The sequence below is a fragment of the Drosophila yakuba genome, chromosome 2R, assembly GCF_016746365.2.
Source record: "Drosophila yakuba strain Tai18E2 chromosome 2R, Prin_Dyak_Tai18E2_2.1, whole genome shotgun sequence".
Taxonomy (NCBI): domain Eukaryota; kingdom Metazoa; phylum Arthropoda; class Insecta; order Diptera; family Drosophilidae; genus Drosophila; species Drosophila yakuba.
Window position 1 is genome coordinate 11,665,413 of NC_052528.2, and position 21,304 is coordinate 11,686,716.

At 44.7% G+C, this 21,304-nt stretch overlaps 7 protein-coding genes across 8 annotated transcripts; 4 read left to right on the top strand and 3 right to left on the bottom strand.

Annotated features, from left to right (window-relative positions):
* Positions 1–331: 331 nt before the first annotated feature.
* On the bottom strand, positions 332–3,537 carry LOC6530207 (glycerol kinase). The gene is made up of 4 exons (XM_002091109.4): positions 3,335–3,537; positions 3,152–3,280; positions 1,730–3,095; positions 332–1,597 (listed from the first exon to the last, which is right to left on the bottom strand). The coding sequence occupies exons 1-4, from the start codon at positions 3,410–3,412 to the stop codon at positions 1,380–1,382; spliced, it is 1,791 nt and encodes a 596-aa protein (XP_002091145.1). The 5' UTR covers positions 3,413–3,537; the 3' UTR covers positions 332–1,379.
* A 289-nt stretch (positions 3,538–3,826) lies between these two features.
* On the top strand, positions 3,827–5,792 carry LOC6530208 (presenilins-associated rhomboid-like protein, mitochondrial). The gene is made up of 6 exons (XM_002091110.3): positions 3,827–3,986; positions 4,046–4,247; positions 4,313–4,607; positions 5,006–5,226; positions 5,281–5,480; positions 5,545–5,792. Exons 1-6 carry the CDS (start codon positions 3,940–3,942, stop codon positions 5,633–5,635), a joined length of 1,056 nt encoding a protein of 351 aa, XP_002091146.1. The 5' UTR covers positions 3,827–3,939; the 3' UTR covers positions 5,636–5,792.
* Positions 5,793–6,974, bottom strand: LOC6530209 (RNA-binding protein 48). Its single transcript, XM_002091111.4, has 4 exons — positions 6,469–6,974; positions 6,299–6,413; positions 6,098–6,242; positions 5,793–6,046 (listed from the first exon to the last, which is right to left on the bottom strand). The coding sequence occupies exons 2-4, from the start codon at positions 6,389–6,391 to the stop codon at positions 5,793–5,795; spliced, it is 492 nt and encodes a 163-aa protein (XP_002091147.2). The 5' UTR covers positions 6,392–6,413; positions 6,469–6,974.
* A 107-nt stretch (positions 6,975–7,081) lies between these two features.
* Positions 7,082–9,506, top strand: LOC6530210 (ribonucleoside-diphosphate reductase subunit M2). Its single transcript, XM_002091112.3, has 3 exons — positions 7,082–7,282; positions 7,429–7,677; positions 8,332–9,506. The coding sequence occupies exons 1-3, from the start codon at positions 7,232–7,234 to the stop codon at positions 9,211–9,213; spliced, it is 1,182 nt and encodes a 393-aa protein (XP_002091148.1). The 5' UTR covers positions 7,082–7,231; the 3' UTR covers positions 9,214–9,506.
* Positions 9,507–9,678: 172 nt separating this feature from the next.
* On the top strand, positions 9,679–12,084 carry LOC6530211 (beta-1,3-galactosyltransferase 1). The gene is made up of 2 exons (XM_002091113.4): positions 9,679–10,202; positions 10,267–12,084. Exons 1-2 carry the CDS (start codon positions 9,914–9,916, stop codon positions 11,376–11,378), a joined length of 1,401 nt encoding a protein of 466 aa, XP_002091149.1. The 5' UTR covers positions 9,679–9,913; the 3' UTR covers positions 11,379–12,084.
* Positions 12,085–12,141: 57 nt separating this feature from the next.
* Positions 12,142–13,542, top strand: LOC6530212 (beta-1,3-galactosyltransferase 1). The gene is made up of 2 exons (XM_002091114.4): positions 12,142–12,324; positions 12,375–13,542. Exons 1-2 carry the CDS (start codon positions 12,171–12,173, stop codon positions 13,481–13,483), a joined length of 1,263 nt encoding a protein of 420 aa, XP_002091150.1. The 5' UTR covers positions 12,142–12,170; the 3' UTR covers positions 13,484–13,542.
* A 90-nt stretch (positions 13,543–13,632) lies between these two features.
* On the bottom strand, positions 13,633–20,717 carry LOC6530213 (FK506-binding protein 5). Of its 2 annotated transcripts, XM_002091115.4 has the most exons (5): positions 20,300–20,717; positions 19,774–20,242; positions 18,243–19,567; positions 16,829–17,779; positions 16,104–16,762 (listed from the first exon to the last, which is right to left on the bottom strand). In XM_002091115.4, the coding sequence occupies exons 1-5, from the start codon at positions 20,391–20,393 to the stop codon at positions 16,215–16,217; spliced, it is 3,387 nt and encodes a 1,128-aa protein (XP_002091151.2). In that variant the 5' UTR covers positions 20,394–20,717; the 3' UTR covers positions 16,104–16,214. The 2 variants fall into 2 exon arrangements, with proteins under 2 accessions (XP_015051974.1, XP_002091151.2); XM_015196488.3 differs by lacking the exons at positions 16,104–16,762; positions 16,829–17,779 and adding an exon at positions 13,633–16,010 and having other exon boundaries at positions 20,300–20,706.
* Between the last annotated feature and the right edge of the window lie 587 nt (positions 20,718–21,304).

The window sequence follows — 21,304 nt, forward strand, 5'->3', positions numbered from 1 at the left end:
GAGCGTGTTAATTTATTTAAATTGACTACGTGCAGAGTTTACTTGCGTCTTGGGCACCACCTCCACACCTCCCCACCTTGGAAGGAGTTTCGTGGGGGAACTGTCTCACTGTTTGCACAAATTTCACATTTTACTGCGCCAGTCGACGTTTTTGTCTGCAAATGCAAACCAATTCAGCGGACTGCGGCCGGGAATGTGTGACTGAGATTCACGGCATGGTTGTAACCGACCATCTCAGTGAGGTACTGTGGGTAATTCAACGACATTTTTATTTAGAAAAAAATATACTTTTATTCAGACAATAAATTATATTGCAAATTGAAAGTCTATGTTTTCATTTTAGATAATCAACTAGCTTTATTTTAACTTCTATCATTTACGATTATACATTTAAATGATAGTAATACTTTCTTAGAAACAGCAGTTTATATGTCGTACTGCGCTTCAAATTCAATAGTTATCTAAATTCCTGACTATAACATTAAATTCAAGTAGTAGTAATCCCTTTTGCAGCATAAGCAATCTGGCATTTTAATAAATAATTAAGTACATAATAGTATCCTTCACTAAGTTAGTAGTAACCGTGCTTTAAACATTCTGTTACAGCTCGCAATGGCAAATGATAAGCCTCACTCATATTTTCGTAGGGCATTTGGCAACACTCGTGCATAAAAACTCATTTGAAAGAGTGCCTCACCAGAGCGACTCCCTTCGCTGGACGACAACGCCAAGGGTGCTCCTCCATGGCTCCCATCGCACTCCTTCACCAGTTCCGGGGGAGGCGCGCTCAAGTGCACATTGGCTGCTGGCTGAAATGCACGGGCACAGCTGCTCCTTCAACAATTCGCGTGTCAACAATAAGCGCAATAACTTAAGCCTCATTCAATGTTGGGAGCTGCGGCCCGAGGCAAGTGATGAATGCCTCTCCACGAGGAAGAGACCACCAAGCTAATTAACCGGCAAATGGATTTCATCTGGCGAACACTAGGCACTTGTGCTTCGCTTTCTCCACTTGTAAATCACAATCTTAACAGCTTGCTTTCACATTCACCTGGCTATCATCTATGGCGCATGCAGGATTTCACTCTTTTGTGCTTAACTCTTTAAAGCTTTAACAATTGTCCTGGTTTGCGAAAGAAATGATTAACAAATCAGAACATATGCTTAAGAAGACTTGTATATCTGTAGTGGTGTATATACGTGAATCACAAATATTTTGATCTACAACTCGGGCAAAAAACTAAATGGATTATATATACATATAAAATGAACTATATAAGATTACATGCTAAACTAAACAATAAATTTTAATGCACACATTTAAACGTGTTTGGTTGACTAGATAGAGCTGCCGTTTTCCCTACTGCTTCCTTCTGTTACTATTTCAGGGGATTGTTCTTCAAGTAGTTAGCCAGGAGGACCAGAGCAAATGATGAAATCAGAAATGCACTGCCGGGTATAGAACGCCTAACAGGCAAATTGGGATCAAGTTCTCGCTGAGCAAACAGCTCGACATCAGCCTCGTACGTCTCATAGTTGTTCCAGTGCAGGCATTTCTTAACCGCATAATCCCAGCGCCTGTAGAGCAGCTCTCGACCTGGAAAAAAAATATAGTTCTGTATATTTGAATTGCGAAGTATTAGTAGGAAGAGCACAAAACTCAGGATTAGATTTGGAAATAAAAAAAGAAAAGATGTTATTGTGTTGCAGTGACCTAATTACCACTTACGATTTTTGGTAGTTGTTGGCGAGAAGACATCCGTGGGCGGGGTGTACATTTTTACGGCATATTTCAGGGACACCACTTTCATCGTGACGCCCGCGGTTATCATAACGCCCAAGCCAGCAGGCGAGGTGGTCTGCGGCCGCTCCAGCATGTAGCCGATGATGTCCGCTATGAACTGCACCAGATGCGAGTTCTCGGCATAATCGCCGCCGAAAGTAAGCACAGGCTGCATGCAGGAGCGGTCCCAGTTGGGTGTATCGCGCTTGAACGCCTGTAGGACTTCAAAGATCTGGAACCCGGTGGCCTCGTAAGCAGCTTGGGTGATGTTTTCCGCTGTGGTCTGGCTGGTAAGTCCCAAGATTATGCCCCTGGCATCGTGACGCCAGTAAGGAGCGTACAAACCATGAAATGCCGGCACAAACGTTATCTCCGACCTCTTGGCCGCCAGACCACACTCGGCATTCAGCATGGACGAGGAACAGGAGGACGAGATCATCGAGTTCTCGCCGATGAATGTATTCAAAGACTCCACCACATTATCATTGGAATTAATCTCAGTATTGATTTGCAGTTTATCCCTCAGCCATGTTACAGTTGAACCGGCATTTGAAATGGCTCCCTCAAGTGTGTAGTTAGTGGGCTCTTTTTCGCCCAGCTTGTGCGCTATGCCCGTTATCAATCCATTTGCAGAGTCCAGTTTCTCCCTGCCCGTGTTAAGAAGCACGAAACAGCTATCGTCCAGGGTGCAGACATTTTGACCGGCCTTCACGCAGAGCTGACCCAGCAAACTTGCTGGCTGCTCACCCATCATGGCCGCTATGGGAATGCCCAGCAAAGGACCCTCCAGCACGTAGCCGAAGATTTCGGAGTTGGATCGTATGCGTGGCAGTATGTTCAGGGGCAATCGAAAAAACTGGCAAAGTTTGGGATCCCACTGCTCTGTGGACATGTTCAAAAGGGAGGTGTAGTGGGCATTGGTGAGGTCCGTAGAGTGCACACCAGTCTCTACGCCGCCGGTGAGGTTCCACAGAAGCCAGGAGTCCAAAGTGCCGAATAAGCACTTGTTCTCTTCAATGGCCGTGGCCACAGAAGGAACGTGATCCATAAGCCAGCGTATCTTTAGGGCACTGAAACAGCTGCTTAGGGGCAAACCACTGCGATACCTCACGTAGTCCACATTGTGCCGAACATTATGAAGCAGGCTCTTCAGGATAGGAGTACTGCGGCAATCTGACCAGCCGATGGCATTGTGCAGTGGCTGTCCCGTCTCCTTGTTCCATAACACCGAGGTTCCGCGTTGATTTACGATGCCGATGGCAATAATATCATGTGGATTGATCTCCAGTATAACCAGGTTCTTATAGGCGGTCTGCAAAAGTAGTTAGATTAGGTGCCGCATGATGATATAACCCGGTAATTAGGCACCTCTATGCACTCCTGTGTGTTCTTCCATATCTCGGCAGGATCGTACTCCATCCAGCCCGCCTGGTGGACAATCTGACGCAGCTTGAGCTCATGGTAGGCCAGGACCTCGGCATTTTTCGTTGAGTAAATCTATAGAAATAGAATCTGAGTCAGCGGCCGTTTTCGGCTTTTGAACCTTCTCACCAGAAAGCGGCAGTGGGTGCTGCTAACGCAGGCGACACCGATGAGTGCTCCGAATCTCCCGTAGCGCCCGTTGGACATCTTTGGCCTGTCCGGTGTCCACGGACACGTGCTAAATGGTGTTAGAGCGCACTGGCCGAGCAAAATAACCAAGCCGTGTTTTGTTGTTGTCGCTTTTGGAACGCCAATTGTCTAGTGATGTAAGAAATCGTTGTTTCATCGTACATCGATGTTAGCTATCGATTTCTTAGCGAATACGCCAACCGCAGGTTGCTGTACAATTTCCATCCTGAATAGGTATTGAGACTATTACTACATAACTACTGAGGTAGACTTTAAATTAGCTAACCTAAATAAAAGAAAACTAATTTAAAATAATGATTTAAAAGAGTTTATATATTAAAAGAAATTGTACATACATATTTCATTTATCAATTTAAAACTGGTTTCAGCTCAACATTTGTCGCATTTTACACTCGGTAACCCTGCCATTTTTGGCTTTGCACAATCTGGTCACACGTTTAATTTTCCGGGCCCTTCTCTCCACGAAGCAAAATAGAAACAAATTTCACATATTTCATGCTAAATTGGCGCAGATCCTTAGTACCATGCTCATGAGTCGAGCGCTCTGCCGGAGCTGGCTGCCCCAGGTGGCGTAAGTAAGCGGGCGGCGACAGAGTTCCGTATCCGGAGTAACCTAACTTAAACTTACAGCCACAGATGTCATTCTAATGTGAATATACCAATCCTGCGGATAAACTCTGGTCATCCGGCGGCCAGGTCATGCCGGCAGTTTCACAGAAATCGAAAAGAGAGCAGCAATCTTAAGCCGGCGAGTGGGGAACCCCTCGCTGCGGAGCAGAACACCACGGTGCCGGTGAACAATGTGATCAAGGCGGTGGCCTTCACGGGAGCAGTAAGATTGAATTATGTCCAGCACTTAAACGGGATTTTCATATAGCCCCTGATTCATATTTGTAGTTTACGGTCGGCTGTTTTGCTGGTGCCACTATCCTGGAGTACGAGAACACACGTAGCCTGATCCTGGAAAAGGCGCGGCAGGCAAGATTTGGTTGGTGGCAGAGTCGTTCACTGGCGGACAAAGATTACTGGACACAGCTCAAGCAGGAATTCCGACGACACTGGGACTCACTGACGCCCGGCGACAAGATGTTTGCTCCTATCTTACTCTGCAATTTGGTGGCCTTCGCCATGTGGCGCGTGCCAGCTCTGAAAGGCACCATGATGACCTATTTCACATCTAATCCAGCGGCAAGTAAGTGCTAAAATCCAATATGAAATGACGTATTTTAAATCACTAACGAATAGATTTGTAAACTTATCCTTGGGCATTTAATATATATGTGTGGAATTGGCCATTATCACAATGTATCAGATGAAACACATTCAATTATTAAAAGTGCCTAAAAATAATATTTTAATCAAATAATATTTTTAATCACATCACACTTGAAAATAAGTAGGTGTATCTCGTACGATTTGAGCATCTCCGTTTGAGGATCCCCGTTTATTCCATATACACTACTAATTGAGACATAAAGTTATATAAAAAGTGGTCGCATTTGTTGTAATTGTGTCAGATTCTTTTTTATTCAGGCACTATTTTTAAACAAATGGATTTTTAAACTAATAAGATATATGATCTTCTCGCAGGAGTCGTCTGCTGGCCCATGTTCCTGTCCACATTCAGCCACTACTCGGCTATGCACATATTTGCCAATATGTACGTGATGCACAGCTTTGCCAACGCTGCGGTTCTGTCGCTGGGCAAAGAGCAATTCTTGGCGGTCTACCTCAGCGCCGGCGTCTTCTCCAGTCTGATGAGCGTGCTCTACAAGGCGGGCACGAGTCAGGCGGGGATGTCCCTGGGTGCGGTAAGACGGCCTTTGTTCAATGTAGTATCTATAAACATAAAACTCTTCCTTTAGTCCGGAGCTATAATGACACTGTTGGCCTATGTATGCACTCAATATCCGGACACGCAACTTAGCATTCTGTTTCTGCCCGCATTGACATTCTCCGCCGGAGCCGGTATTAAAGTGCTAATGGGCATCGACTTTGCCGGCGTCGTGCTGGGCTGGAAGTTCTTTGATCATGCAGCGCATTTGGGCGGCGCCATGTTTGGCATGTAAGTTTAGCGTGTATGTTTTGATCATCCCTGGTTCTCTTACTATTTATGCTGTATTCGACAGCTTTTGGGCCACGTATGGAGCACAGATATGGGCAAAACGCATCGGTCTGTTGAATTACTACCACGACCTGCGCCGGACGAAGCAGAAATAGTACAGGAGGATTGAGGGTTGGCCAAGTGAACGGAAAGGGAGTTGAGGCTAGAGAGTGATAGCAACTAGCACTCTGCTGTGGCGATAATAGTGACATCGTTCTGCCTTAGAAGTTCATTGAAATCAGTTAAGTTAAATAAAGCGTTAACATCCTGTAATCATGTGTCTTCCCGGCACTTCTTCGGAACTTGGGGTTGATCCTTCTGATTTTTCAGAATACGAAAAGCCACCTCATTTCTTCGGTGCTGCATCTTCTCCCTAAGTTCCTCGACTGATTCCCGTTCTGGAGCGTAGGATATGTGTAAGGTTCCACCATAAAACTGTTGGGCATCAAGCATCTTCTTGGCTCTTCTGGCCACTTCTAGGCGCTCGAATTTTACTGCGAACACATCTGTAAAAGCTTCCAGCTCCACTAAAACATAAAGAACATTGTAAAAAAGATCTTGAACAGGGATTAACATACTTTTTGAAGTCATCTCTGAAGTTATGGAAATGCACGATTGCACTTTACCAAATCCCTGCAGTTTCGCCTTGAGATTAGCTTGAAGGTTTATTCTAGGTACACCGAAGATCAGCAAATGCCGAGACTCACTAGCCACTGTATAAACCTACAAATGATTGAAATTTCAATAGCAAAGTAAGAAAGCAAGGTTTTATATCCCACCTTGACCGCTTTTAATTCTCGGCCCTGACGGTATTTTAGTCTGGTAGTACAGTATTCCAGACGCTTGTGGTGTTCCGAAGAAGAGGCTTCCATATTTCAGCGTATAAAAAGTAATCTATAACCAAAAAGAATTGTTTACCAATATTCGAGTCCCCGATTAATTTCATTACCTATCGATAAATATAATCAGTCAGCTGTCATGTTATTATTCTGTTATTAACATAAGGTGCTGTAATGGAATTCACTCAAAGTTGTTGAGTTGAGTAACTTAAGCACCTGTTGCATTTCCAATTAATCCACGATTCACTAAAAGAAGATTTTTAAGACAATGTTTTTGACAACCAAATATATACAAGTTTGGTCTCTCTTTTTTTTGTATCTTATCGTATCAACAAAGGGGCCAACACTTTTCACTCAAATCACTGATTGAGGCCTATTTGCCTTCAGCTGTTGATTTCTGGAATAGTCTAGGGTTGTCACAACGCTTCAATATCGCGTACAATAACATTTCAGAAATGAATTCATTATTGTTCATTCGTAGAAGCTGCGTGGCTAAACTTCAAATAAGTGCCCTTAATAGGTGCAGTAGAGAGAAAAATTAGTGAGAGTTTTTTAAATCTAAACAATATCTTCTTACCTTTGATGGTTTAAAAAAAAAATTATCACCCAGAACTTCATTACCCTGAATTTCTTAACATCTAGCTGCAGCTCTCGACAACCCTGCTTTTCCATAGTTTTCCCATCACCGAAAATGGCGGCAAATCGAAACAGTTTGCCGCCCGGCATAAAAACCAAAGTAGCTGCGGCTCCCGTATCATTTGCCACACAAATTTCGAACTGTACGCTTAAAACGCGGCGTGGTTATAGTGAATTTCACCAGAGAATCAGAGAAGCCAATACCTGCTAAATATACACCATTCAAAAACATCTCAAATGGCGTCCAAGGAAAACATTGCGGACAACATGGAGAAGTTCTCGCTTAAGGTAATTGACACGCAAATAAATTCGGAAAGTTCACAGCTATACATAGACGATCAGTGTGTTTGTGTGGATTTCCCCAAGGAAAAGTGCTACGCAGCGGAAAAATACTCATGCTTTGGTTGGCCTTCTTTGATTTTTGTTGTTAACAGAGCCCCAGCAAGAAGATTCTGACGGAGAGCACCAACAACGTTCGCAAGATGTCCATTGGCCACGAGGTGAATGGCCAGTTGGCCAAGGAGTCCTCCGCCGAAAATGGCATCGGCAAGTCTGCCAATTCCCTCATGGAGAAGTCCGTCACCCCCTTCGACCCGTCGCTGGAACCCCTTCTGCGCGAGAATCCCCGGCGCTTCGTCATCTTTCCCATCCAGTACCACGACATCTGGCAGATGTACAAGAAGGTGTGTATACCATGCAGCAATAGTTTGTCCATTTGCATTGGTGGTGAAAATCGTTTTTTTGGGCGGCAAAATTTCAAAAGGGCGGGCATTTCGAGATAAAGCGCGCCAAAAGCCGGTCACGTACTCAATGTGGTTGATTACATGAATCAGACTTTATGATAGCTCGGTTGTTTGGCTAAACAACCCCTCCCACCGTTCTCGACTTTCCTCCCCTTCCGCTGATTCACTGCAATATGTGTTACCCAATGTCAACACTAGCCCTCGTTTTTGGCGGGAAAGTGCACCACAACGATTACACACTATACTATTTTATGTAGCCAGTTACATTTCCCGCCATTTAATTGCTTTTATTCGTTTACTTTTTAATTGCATTGACAAGCTCGTTGTCCGAGATGACTTTAATTAAACCCCTGATAACCCCTGATATTATATTATAAATATCAAAATAAAGACAGTTGTTTACTTTACAAGAGTGGAAAACTCACTTAAAAAACAAAACAAACGCAATTACAGATAACATTTGTATAAATATGGTCCAGCCTTTTGAATGATGTACCTTTATATGAAGCTAAAAAGTACATAAACGAAATGTAATCCATCAATTTCTATAGTAATAATAATCTATTTACATTTTAACTTGATTTTAATTTTCAGGCTGAGGCCTCTTTCTGGACCGTCGAGGAGGTGGATTTGTCCAAGGACCTTACTGACTGGCACCGCCTGAAGGACGACGAGCGCCATTTCATCTCGCACGTGCTGGCCTTCTTCGCCGCCTCCGATGGCATCGTAAACGAGAATCTGGTGGAACGCTTCAGTCAGGAGGTGCAGATCACAGAGGCACGCTGCTTCTACGGCTTTCAGATTGCCATGGAGAACGTGCACTCGGAGATGTACAGTGTGCTGATCGACACTTACATCCGGGATCCGCACCAGCGAGAGTACCTGTTCAACGCTATTGAAACGATGCCGGCTGTGAAGCGCAAGGCAGACTGGGCCCTTTCCTGGATTTCCTCTAAGTCGGCCAATTTTGGGGAGCGCATCATCGCCTTTGCCGCCGTGGAGGGCATCTTTTTCAGCGGCAGCTTCGCCTCTATTTTCTGGCTTAAGAAGCGCGGTCTTATGCCTGGACTGACCTTCTCCAACGAGCTTATCTCTCGCGACGAGGGCTTGCACTGCGACTTTGCCGTGCTGATGTTCCAGCACCTGGTGCAGCGACCCAAGCGCGAGCGCATCATCGAGATCATCCGCGACGCAGTGGCGATTGAGCAGGAATTCCTCACCGATGCCCTGCCTGTTAATTTAATCGGCATGAATTGTGACCTGATGTCCCAGTACATAGAGTTCGTGGCGGATCGTTTGCTTGTGGAGTTGGGCGTTGGGAAGATCTACAACACCAAGAACCCCTTCAACTTCATGGAGATGATATCGCTGGATGGAAAGACCAACTTTTTTGAGAAAAAGGTGGGAGAGTACCAGCGCATGGGAGTGGTCAGCAACCCCCTGGACAACGTGTTCACCCTGGACGCGGATTTCTAGGGCTGGACCCGGTCATCATTGTCGCAATTTAAACCTATCAAGGGCTGGCTTCTCATCTTTTATATTTTAATTTGACGGCATTTATATGTAGTCCGTTTTAATTTTAACGTAGGCTAAGAACGATCACAGACCTTCAACACATTCACCTAATCATTACTTGGACCTCCAATTACGGCTCAAACACTGCAATTTTCTACACACTTGACTATTACGAGGAGCGTACCTTTTCCGAATTCATTGTACATAAAACATTCTAAATAAATTTATGCATAGACAATTATTAAGCACTAAAATGAAAAGAGAGTTTTATTATTCTGACAAATTCTTCGAACAATTCAATTAATACGCAAATTAAAATGATTTGGAAAATTTTATAATTCAAATATTTACAACTTCAATTAATCGTCGCAAACTGAAAACGGTAGGTAAACATATCGATAGTCACGAGGTCTTTAACATTGCAATGCTATTCTACAATCAGCTGAACCGAACAACCATTCGCAGTTTTTATCAGATCGGCTTAAATTCCTATTATTAAGTTTACTTTGTTCTTATACAAAAAACGATTAAATGTGAACAACAGCCGTGAATGATAAACCCATCCCAACTCTGATAGCCTTATCAGCTAGACGCCCTAATAGTTGCCAAAATGCGGACAGTACATTTAAAAGCAGGCGGAGGACTAGTGCGATAAGCAATAATGGATAGAAGGTGGAATCCAGAGAACGTCGAGGAGCAGTGCCTTCTCCTGGCGACGGATATTTCCACCACCTCGAGAGCAGCTCCTTCCGGATCTGAGGACGAGGCGGTGGCCACCAGTGGGGCCGTACGCAGCAAAACGAAGCTGAGGCAGCGGCAGCTAAGAAATCGCATGCCGCTTCCCAGGATGCTGAGACGCCTCGGCTGCTACACACTGAGCGCCTTTATAATCTTTGTGCTACTCCTCGTCTACCTACCGCTCGTCTACTTGGATGTGCACAAGCGTAGTGGTACGACAATGGTTTCCTAAATACCCACATGTTTCTTAAACAGGATTCATTGATACTTTCACAGCTGGTCTGCCCGATTGGACTCTAGAGACCTCCCGCAGAATAGGTGACTACCTGGATCTCGGGCGCAGCTCTGCTCTCATTGTTCCCAAGGACTTTTGCCGGAATAAGACCTTCCTGGTAATCGCCGTATGCACCGGCGTCGACAACTTTATTCAGCGACAGACCATCCGCGAGACCTGGGGCAACACCACCGAGTTCAACTACCCAGCCTTTGCAAAGCTCCATGGCCATCTCAAGGGGCACTACCTGCCGCCACTTCCGGACCGATTAAAGACGTACGGGGATTATCTGAGCGGCGAGGGCGACTCGATGACTGCCTCAGTGCGCATTGTTTTCATTGTGGGCCGCCAGAAAGATGAGGCCCTGTTAGGAAACGAGACCCTGACTCGCATTCACACTGAATCGGAACAGTACAATGACATTATACAAGATAACTTCGTGGATAGCTACAACAACCTGACGCTGAAGTCTGTGATGGCTCTAAAGCACATCAGCCACAGTTGCTTTAATACCTCGGCCTTCTTCCTCAAGTGCGACGATGATACCTTTGTGAATATACCGAACTTGCTACACTTTCTGCTCGGAGGAACAATACCTTTGTACAACGATACCCTGGACTACCACGATAGATCCACTTATTTGGTCACTTCCCCGCAAAACCGATTGAAAGCCAGCAGCGAGGTTATGTATGGCCATCAGTTTTGCAACGTGGTGCCGGTTAGCGAAGTAAGCAGCAAGTGGTATATGCCCTCATACATGTATAAGCCGGAGGCATATCCCAAGTATCTTTCCGGAGCCGGTTATCTGCTGTCCATCGATGCAGTACAGCGCTTGTTCGAGGCTTCGTTTAATACGACGCTGGTCTACCTGGAGGACGTGTACATCACTGGATTGTGTGCGCAAAAGGCTAAGATCAGGAGACACCACCACCCACTCTTCAGTTTTGCCCACTCGAAACAGATGTGCGCTTTTAAGGGCAGCATCACACAGCATCAGTTAAAAGACGATAGCATGGTGGTCGCCTGGAACCACGTCTCCAACTACTCCATTAAATGTCCGTCTCCGGGGCGGTTCTTTAGCCAAGTTCGACTGCGCAAGCGACCGATCTGTTAGAAGTCCTAAAATAGATCTTCAGGGTATGTCCACTACCCCTTCCCATTTCTCCTGCTCTCTGAAAAAAACCCAAAGCCTACATGTTATATTGGCTCGGCAAAGATTTTTGACATTTAGTTCCTAAAATTTCTTGCGAAACAGATTGGTTTATAAAACGTAATCAGCTTGATTGACAGTCAATAGTGATATTTAATCCTAATGAAGTCTATACATACATATGTAAATCATTAACGTATACATCATATTTCTTTTGAATTATTTACGATTACTTCGCTCAAAAAAAAAGTGTGTATATACAAGTTAGATTGATCATGGCCTAGCACCCCCAATACTCCATATCAATGTTAAAAGTAATGCACAAGGTAGATATCTGATAAATCTGCATATATTCTTAGAATCCCCAGATCTTAAGAAATTATTTAAAGACAGAGTTTAAAATAGAAAAGTAAGTATTTATTTTTTGCCATAACGTATATTATTATTTACCATTGTAACTTAGTTTTTAGTTGGCACACTCCATCAGTAATTTTTTCACTTTTTAATAAGTTCAAATTTCCCTGGTTCAGCCTACTTAATTGACGCACAGGAGTCTTCTTTAATAAAAAATAATTTGTTTAGTTTTGAAAACTAATTTATTAAATCACGTTGCCAAATAAACAGTTTTGTTGTTGTTCAAAAAACCGAATAAAATGTTGTAACCAGTCTACCCAATTGAGTTTTTATTTGGCATACTCTTTGGTGTTACACTTTCGAAACTAGCCTTTTCAAAGCCTGTCGATTTAACCTGAATAAATGCATATTAAGTTCTTAGACGAGCTTAAGCGGTTCTATATGATCGTGGCAAGAATCTGGCTATTTATAAGAAGGTACAAGGCTATTATTATCCTTGCATTGTTCTTGGTCTACAGGATATATAATTTGAGGTCAGAACCAAGCAAGCGGATCGGTAAGTTAATTGTTCTTACGTACTGCTAATTTAATATAAATTTTGCACAGCTCCTCTTTCCGGATGGGGTCGTGAGGCGCCCAGAAGTATAGGTGATTACCTGGATCCAACCCAGAATACGGCGCTTATTGTTCCGCGAGACTTCTGCCGGAGCAAGGCCTTTCTGACAATAGTAGTGTGCTCCTTTGTTCACCACTTCGAACGGCGGCGTGCCATCCGCATGCTTTGGGGCAACTCCACCGACTTCAACTACTCGGCCTTTGTAAAGTTTCATGGCCATCTCAAAGGACGATACCTGAACGTGCTGCCCGAGCGTCTTAGACTGTATAGCGAGTATCTAAGTGGAGAGGGTAACTCCCTTAAGGCCTCTATACGGATCGTTTTCATTCTGGGCCGCAGAGACTTAGCTTCCCTCCGTGAGAATGAGGAAGTTGTCAGAGAGGCGGAGAAGTATAATGATATTATCCAGGAGAACTTCATAGACACCTACAACAACTTGACCATCAAGGCTGTGATGGCGCTCAAGCACATCAGCCAGAGTTGTGTAAACACAACAGCCTTCTACTTCAAGTGCGACGACGACACATTCGTCAACGTGCCCAACATTCTGCACTTTCTGCTCGGAGGAACGATTCCTGTGAACGCGTTTACGGCAGGATTCCATTACGGCAACACGTACGACGTCACTTCGTGGCGAAAACGATTGACGGCCCGCAGAGAGATCATGTACGGACGCGCGTACTGCAATGTAGCGCCGGTCGCCAATAAGTTTAACAAGTGGTACGTGCCATCGTACATGTTCCGGGGCGGTGTGTATCCGAGGTACTTGTGCGGATCCGGCTACTTGCTGTCCATAGATGTGGTGCCACGTCTGTACAAGGCGTCGCTGGGCACTAGGATTGTGCACTTGGAGGACATGTTTGTGACCGGACTGTGTGCAGAAAAGGCTGGCATCAAGCGAAACGGCCACCCGCTATTCAGGTCCACTTATCCCTATGAGGCGGATGCACAGTGCACCCTCAAAGGAAGCTTCACTGCTCACCGTGCAAAGGATTACATCATGTGGGAGGCCTGGTACGCAATCACAAACTTCAGCGGCAAGTGCCCTCCACCAAAAAAGAACTTTCACTTGAAGCTGCACAGGAAGCAAAAGTGCTAGATTTCATAATGCAATTAAACGTTATATATAGAATTATAGTCTTCGGCAGCTATCATATACTCATTAATTATACCCCTTACTCGTATGCACAATATTCTGGATGCCAGAAAAGCAGTTCGTAGAAACTCAACAAAGAAATCACAATGATGTTTTAATTACATTGCTTTAATGCTAGCTCTTTACAATTTTCACTCGTCTGAGATAAGCTTAATATTACACATTAATATAAATTTTAATCAATAACCTACATAAGTACTAGTTAATTTTCCAGCGACTATTACTCCAAACGATTCTGTGTTGCTCATTATAAATGAACATTGAGAAGTTAGAAAATGTTTTTTCAAATCCCAAATTCCTTCAAAAGTTTCATGGGGAAAGTTTGGAAACATAACAATGAATTGTCATATGCAATTTCTAACTGTATGCCCATTTTTAAAAATTTGTTGACTGAAACAAGTCGAAAGTCAACCATTTTTTTTTTGTTTACTTTGTGCACGTTCAGATGTATTAATTTTATTTGGTTTGTACAAAATAATTTTGTTTAAAAGCTATTAACGAACTTATACGAGCTTCGTGCCCGACTCATATTCTCAAGAATACGCGGTTCAAAAGTTAATATAATAATGATGTGAATATCAAAAACAAAAACAATTCCTTAAGCAGAAAACAATAATTTGTTCAATGAGAAACAGATCATAGTATTTACATAAAAAGTGTTGTGCTATTTCTGTTTACTTTAAATTCCAGTACAAATACTAAATGGCAGGTTTTGAGGTCCACAGCTATGATTCTTCTGCGGCGGGACCTCAAATGATCACCACAAACTAGCCAACAATCTGCGCCGTGGTGGGCTCGTCTGGTGGAGAGTCACTTGCTCCAAGCGTGGATTCGAATTCTGTGTCACCATTTTCGGCGGGGCTGGGTGTTCCGAGTTGTACAATCTCAGTAAGCGGCTCTGCCTTGTTCTCATCCTCCTTCAAGAGGATCTCAGGTGGCTCCGTCGTTTCAAGTGGGAGATTTTCAATAAAATCATTTGCATCCAAATCAGTCTCATTGTCATTTGTGTTTTCGGAATTCAGGCCGCTGGGACTGCCTAATGCTTTCATCAGCTCCTCCGTAGCTGCACTTAGTTCGATGCCATCCATGGCAATGACTTCGTCTAGAGCGCAATCTAGTAGTTCCTTGGGTGTTTCTTCAAGTTCGGTAACGTCCATGCTTTCAACGAGTTCTTCTGCGGAAGACTGATTAATTTGATTGGAAGTGTTCAAGGGCTTAACAGTGTTCAAGTCGTCTTGGGTAGAATTCATTTCCTGTGCACCTGCGTTCTTAAGCTCTTCGGTATCCTCTTCTGCAGCTTTAAAGGGACCTTTACCTGGGGCCGTTGGGGAAGTTTTTCCAACATCTTTTGCTAGAACCTTTTCAGATTTCTCCGATTTATTTTCTTTTCCCTTCTTGAGAACCTCATTTTCGTCTTCTCCAGTTAAAGTAGGATTTTCAGAAGACTTTTCAGTATCACCTTGTTCTTTTTCCAGTACTTTTTCGGACCCGCCGTATGTTTCTTTTAAGCCGGCATCTGTTTCCGATACCATTTCAACTTTTGAACCTTTTTTACAATCGGATTTCTGATCATTTTTTGAGACTTTTCTAGATTCATCCTTACACTGTCCCTTTACAATGTTTTCTTTTGTTAAATGTTGTTCTTTGTCTGCAACTACTTCTATTTCTGCTGTTTTATTCTTTTTTGGATCAGTGGACATTGATTTTTCCTTGTCCAATTCTTTGTCTTTTTCTATTAAATGTCCATCCACCGGCAGCTGGTCTTCCGCCATGTGTTTTTCGTTTTCGCCAATTTTGGCTTTTATTGCCGCTTTTAATATATCTCCTATTTTTTCTTTATTCTTGGTTTTTTCCTTATCAACCTCACCGTGTTCCTTTGAAATTTTCGGATTTTCACTTGGTGCTTCTGCTAGCTTCTGGGTTTCGTTTGTTAGGGTTGCGGCATTGGAGTCCTTTATCTCGATGGTCAATTCCTGCTCCTTTTTCCTGCATTCCTCAACCCATTTTCGTGCCACCTCGAACTCATCCTCAGCTCGCCTCAGCTTGACCATGACCTTCATTTTCAACTTGGCATCGAATTTCTTCATGTCCTCCATGCGTTGACGTTCCAATTGCAAAAGTGCCGGGTTTGGCTTATTTGTTGTCTTCTTGCGTGGCTGCTTCTTTTGGCCAGGAGAGACGGGCTTGGGCTCACTGGCGCCTTCGTTGACCTCCACTTCCAGCAGGCTGGCTAATATCGTGGAGCTGAATGCAGCCACGTCGATGTCGGCCTGGTTATTCTCTTGCAGTTCCTTCTTCGGCGCTGCCGATGTCACAGATGTTATCTTCATGATAGCCGCTTGTTGTGGCTGTTGTGCAGCGGTCGAGGTGGAAGGCGTGTCATCTTCGTTGTCCGAATCAATGGTGATAGTGTCCGTTTTGGGCTCCACAATCTCGATTTCATTATCTTCGTCATCGCTAGCTTGTTTATCTAAAAGGCAGAAGAATATGTTAATGAATCTCAATCTCAATGCAACTTTAAAATTCCTTAAGGACCAATTGAGTTCACAACACTACCGACAGATTAAAAATGCATTTATATTTTAATATATGGCTCCTGGCAAAGTTTGTTTAAACTTAAACTATAATCTCATAGTACAAAAACTTAGCCTAAAAGGTGACTGGAATGTCAAGTCTAAATGTTGAGGAAGCGCATCTCCTCGAGCGGAAAGTTGGACCGCAACTTTTGCAATTTGCGCTCGTTGACCCGCGGATGACTCTCCATCTCGCGTAGGTAGCACTCGTAAGCGAACTTGGCCATTTGCCAGCGGAGCTTGCAGGCCTGAGCGTCCCGCTTGAACCGAGGTAACCGCCTGGCCACTTCCGGCCATAAGCGCTCCCTGGCTCCCACATCGCTGTAGTCAACATGCCGTGGGTTCCACAGTGTGGGATATGCCCGCATGGCCAAAACCAGTTGCTGACAGAACTGCTTGTCATCGGGCATATCTTTTAGGTTTCCAGCAAAGTCTGTTCCGCTCGGGACACAGTCCTGTAGCGGCTCGAACTCGTCGCGGAGGTCTTGCTCATCGATCTTGTACAGGAAGTACAAGCTGGCCAAGTACTTTGAGTACTTTAGCTCCAGATTCGCAAAGATTCCCTTTTCTTTAATACTCTTCAGGCGGAAAGACTTGTACATCTCGTACATTTGCTGCCAACGCTCCACAAGATACTCGCAAGCATAATCTGCAAAAATATATATTTAAAATAATTCAAGAGCCGCTTAGGCTATGGTTATAGATCTTAACATACTGGGCGCTGACTTCCAAAAGTTCTGCCACAGGGACTTTCGAGTTTGCTCGTCAATACTGTTGAATTCGGGGTCAGCAGATTTGCGCCATAATACTGGATGGCTTTTAGCGAAAGTTATGATGCGTTGATCAATAGGACGCACTTCTAGTGGGCGCATCGGCACTCTGGATCCACCTTTCAGGTTGATTTTAGCTACTGGTAGCCTAAGTGCTTTTTGCTCCATTTTATTCTCTATTACGTCGAGATGCTTGCGCTCGAAGCCGTCGCCGTCATCTTCGCCACAGTCCACAGCCAGCCACTCGCTCCTCGGGCGATCCCTGTTCTCCAGATAGTTTGTGGCCTTATCGAAGTAGCCCTTGAAACGCTTTCCCTGCTTTAAGCGCCGCTCAATCCGAACGTATCGTTTTCTTACGTTCTTCCAGCGCAGCTTAATGTCATCGCCGCGTGGAAAGTGACTGGCAATCACCCGCCACTGCTTATTGGTGACCTCTTTCTTGCCGTAATCGGGATGACGGGTGCACCACAACGAAGGATACTCGCGAAGTAATCTTGTCAGCTTTCGATCGTAGGCGTGAGCCTGTTCATTCCGATTCATGCTCTCCTCGGTTCCCAATTCACCACACTCCTCGTTGTCCAAGTCATCGTCATCCAAATCATCATCCAACTCATCTGGCTCATCGTAATCAAAATCAGCCGCTTCTTCGGAGTCCTTTCCGGTGTCATCTTGCTGCTGTTCAGGTAGCGTTTCTGGCTCCTCTGGCTCATCGATGGGATCACCTTCGGCTCGAACTCCCAGCGGCATCAGCGGAGGCAATGGTTCGCAGTCTTCGCCATCCTTAAGATTCGCATGCAAGCTTTTGCGGTACTCGTAAACCTGATTGTGAAAACTATTGCAGCCTGTGTTGAAGAGATCCACGTCGTCCAGTTGGCCGTAGCACACGTAATCCACGGCTGCAATAAACGAGAGATATAAAACGTTAAAATCAAAGGAAAAACTGCTGCTGGGTTCTATTCCATTGCCTGTTCTGGATGGTATTTTGTAAACACATGGACCACGCTTAAATTATCATCTATTCATCGCAGCCAATGAAATGGAACTCGCAGAGTTTTTCATAAACACAGCATACTTACATGCTTTTTAATTCATCTTCACCATCCGAATAAAATAAACACACGCGCAAAACGAAAACCGGAAATTATCAATGATCAACGCCCGTCCATGTGTCGAAAATACGCTCCAAAGACATTTGGCCTCCAAGTGTTAGAGGCAACTTTTAGTCAACTCCACCTAAAAGCTATGATTTTCCCTTAATCTAACTTAGTTGTATCTTTCTAAATCTATTGTAGATCTTACTATTACCCTAAGTCTATATAAAAAAATCACTCTTTAAACATAACACATTTTGTAACTCACCAGCAGCTAATTGACCATTCTCCAGACTGTTGGCGTCGTTCTTAAAACCCTTCTCTCGCATGTCCACCAAGCACTTCTCCTGCAAGTTCTTGAACCGGCCAATCGCATATGTCATCAAATAGGACATGTGGATGTACAGCTCCTTCAGTTCCAGATAACTGCGCACCTGGTTGTAGGCGTTCGAGTGGGTAAGGGATACCACTTTGCCGGTAAGGTGAGTGCAGATGTCCATGGCGCTAAAGATTTGTTCCTGCAGCTGCGTCCGTGCCTGTCCCATCGGCGTGTTGGGGAAAGTGTGACGAACCAAAGTTGGACCTTTAGGCGGTGGTGGAGGCGCTGGAGTAATCATAAGAGTTTGACCGCCATTGACATTGGGCGGAGGACCTTGTAGCGGAGGAGGCGCTGGATTGGCGTTTCCAACTCGTACATGCGGAGCCCGCTGCTGCTGGTTCGTCTGCGGGTTATAGATGCCCATGTTAGAGCCGTATGTGCTGATATGCAGTGATGGCCTATTAGACGTAACCGGAGCCCGGGGTCGGATAACCACACCCGGTCCCACTTGAGGAACGACCAAGGCAGGCGGTGCTGGTGGTGTTGGTGGTGTTGGTGTTGGTGCCGGCTGACTGGCTTGGGGTAGCTGACGTTTAACTTGAATTAGTCGACCATTGGGCAGGCGGTAGGAATCCTGTTGTGCAGCGCTATTCAAATCCACTTTGAATCCATTGATTGTGTGAAAGACTGGCCCAGTGGTCTTCACCGAGTTGGGGACTACAGTGCGACGCACTACACCCGAGACCCCACCAGGAGCATTTTGGCGGTAGCGGATTCCAGATCCACTGAGCACCAGAGGTGGTGGCAGACTACTACGTGGCGGTGGCACCGATGAGGAACCAGTTGCGCTTCCGTTGCTGCTGCTGTTACTGGAACTTGGTCCCGGTTGGTAGTTTTGCTGGACAGTGACAATCCTTGGAGTGGTTGTTATATTCGCCGCTGGCACCGGCTGACGGCCTGTAGGCTTGGGGGTCACAGAGAGCTGGCAATCCGGCTCCAACATGCTAAGCAAATCCGGTGTGCAGACCACCTCGTCGTTGGAAGCTTTCGAACGTTTAGTTGGCGGTCCCTGAGGAATGCTTTTCGGCAAGGATCCTCGTTTACTCGAGCCCGCTGAGCTGCCCTGGCTGCGCCTGGATACATTGGACTCCAAGCTCTCCATGGAGTCGGATAAACTACTGGTTTTCGACTTGGCCAAGCGGCAGCAGTTGCTGCTATCCTTCAGCATTTGGCGTCGGGCCTCCACCTCGGGCAGCTGTAGGGTCTGCAGGGCTCTGCAATTTATAAGACATTAACTAATGTTGGAAAATGCACTGGGGTGAGATCATGTACATAATAATGGATAACATTATATGCAAGTATACTATATAAGAGATAAAACTATTTCAAGGCATGCCTTTGATTACTAGGGACACGTTTAACGATGTCCTACAAACCATCTTAAAACAACAAGTATGGGGAATACAACTGAGAGACGCACCTTTTCTGCGTCTGAAGATAGTTGACCAGCGCCCAGTGCTGGGCGCGCAGTGGCCAGAGGATCTTGGAGGTGCAGCTGAAGCAGTTCCAGTGCTCGTTTTGTTCTATGTCCACGATGACGCCCTTGGAAAGATTCTTCACAATGCATGACTTGCAGAAGACGTACGGACAGGTGGAGCAGCAGTATACCTCGCCACCCTGTCCGCACCAGCGGCAGTACAGCTCAGAGCCATCCTCGCCCTTGGAGAACTCGCCGCTGTTGTAAAAATCGTGACATTTGACGCAGTGCGTCACCCGCAGTATGGGATGCATTTTGATGTTGCTCTCGGCGGCGGGAGCTGTGCCCAGGTGCAGTTTGCACACGGTGCAGTGCACTCTTCGCTGGTTCACCAGATCCACATTGGGGTACATCTTCAGATAGAAGCGGCGTTCCTCGTCCGAAAGCGAGGGGTGCATCTCGAACTTGGAGCCTGCGTTGGGATATGCAAGTTACTGTATTGACCACATGACTGATGCCCAGTACTCACTCGTAAAATCCGCTTCCATTTTCGCCAGTGGCGATGGCGAAGGAGTCGCTACCTTCGTCAGGGCACTTTCGCTCCCCGGAGTACTGCTACTCATGATTTCTGTTCCGTATCCGGGGCTCTGGATCTAGTGCCTTGCGATGCGCACCAAGTTTTGCACTAAAACGCGAAAAATTCACAATTTTCTGCTGCCGCCGCAGAGAAAAGCGGCGCGCTAATCTCTTTTATGTTTGGCAACAACAATAACAACAGGGCTGCAAGCGACGCGTGTTTATATTTATATTAGTTGGGCAAACCGGAAAAATATTAATGTGATATCTTATACCGATTGCTTAGGAGCAAATCTCGTCGAAAATGTGAAAGAATAGATTTTTTCACCCGAGAATGACAGCTAGCCATTCGGCAAAAATTCAACATGGCTGCCCCTTCGGCTGGAAGCCGAAGTTGGCTCTATGAAGTGTATATAACTAGTTCGGTCCGATATTCTGAAATTTTCTTATGATAACACGTCTAAAATTTTGATCAAAACGAATATTTCTGACTGATCTTCTTATGCTAAAAATAAGAAGATCAGTAAACAACTAGAATCCCATTTTATAATAGCGATCTCTTAGTTAAAAACAAACATTTTAACAAAGCATTTATAACGTTTTATTGCAATTTGTTTAATCATTTCTAGCAATTTAAAGGATGATAAATAAATTTAAGTTTTTAAAGTATGCATTCTTAATTTGTAGCCTTTGCAAGCCTTGGCAACCCTATGCTCACTAGTCATCTCTTTTGCGCTCATCGTCCGACCGTAAGAACACGAACACGTTAAGAAAGAGACAACATAAGATATATGTTTAGTCTTTAGTTTAGAAGTAAAAAGGGAACTATTTTCTGATATCAACTAATATTTCAGTTTGCTTTAATCTGTAAACGTTTTAATTTCTCCCATATTAGAAATATTCGAGATATAATTTGCATTTGGCGAACTAGTTCCCAGCAATCGGTATTGGTGTCACC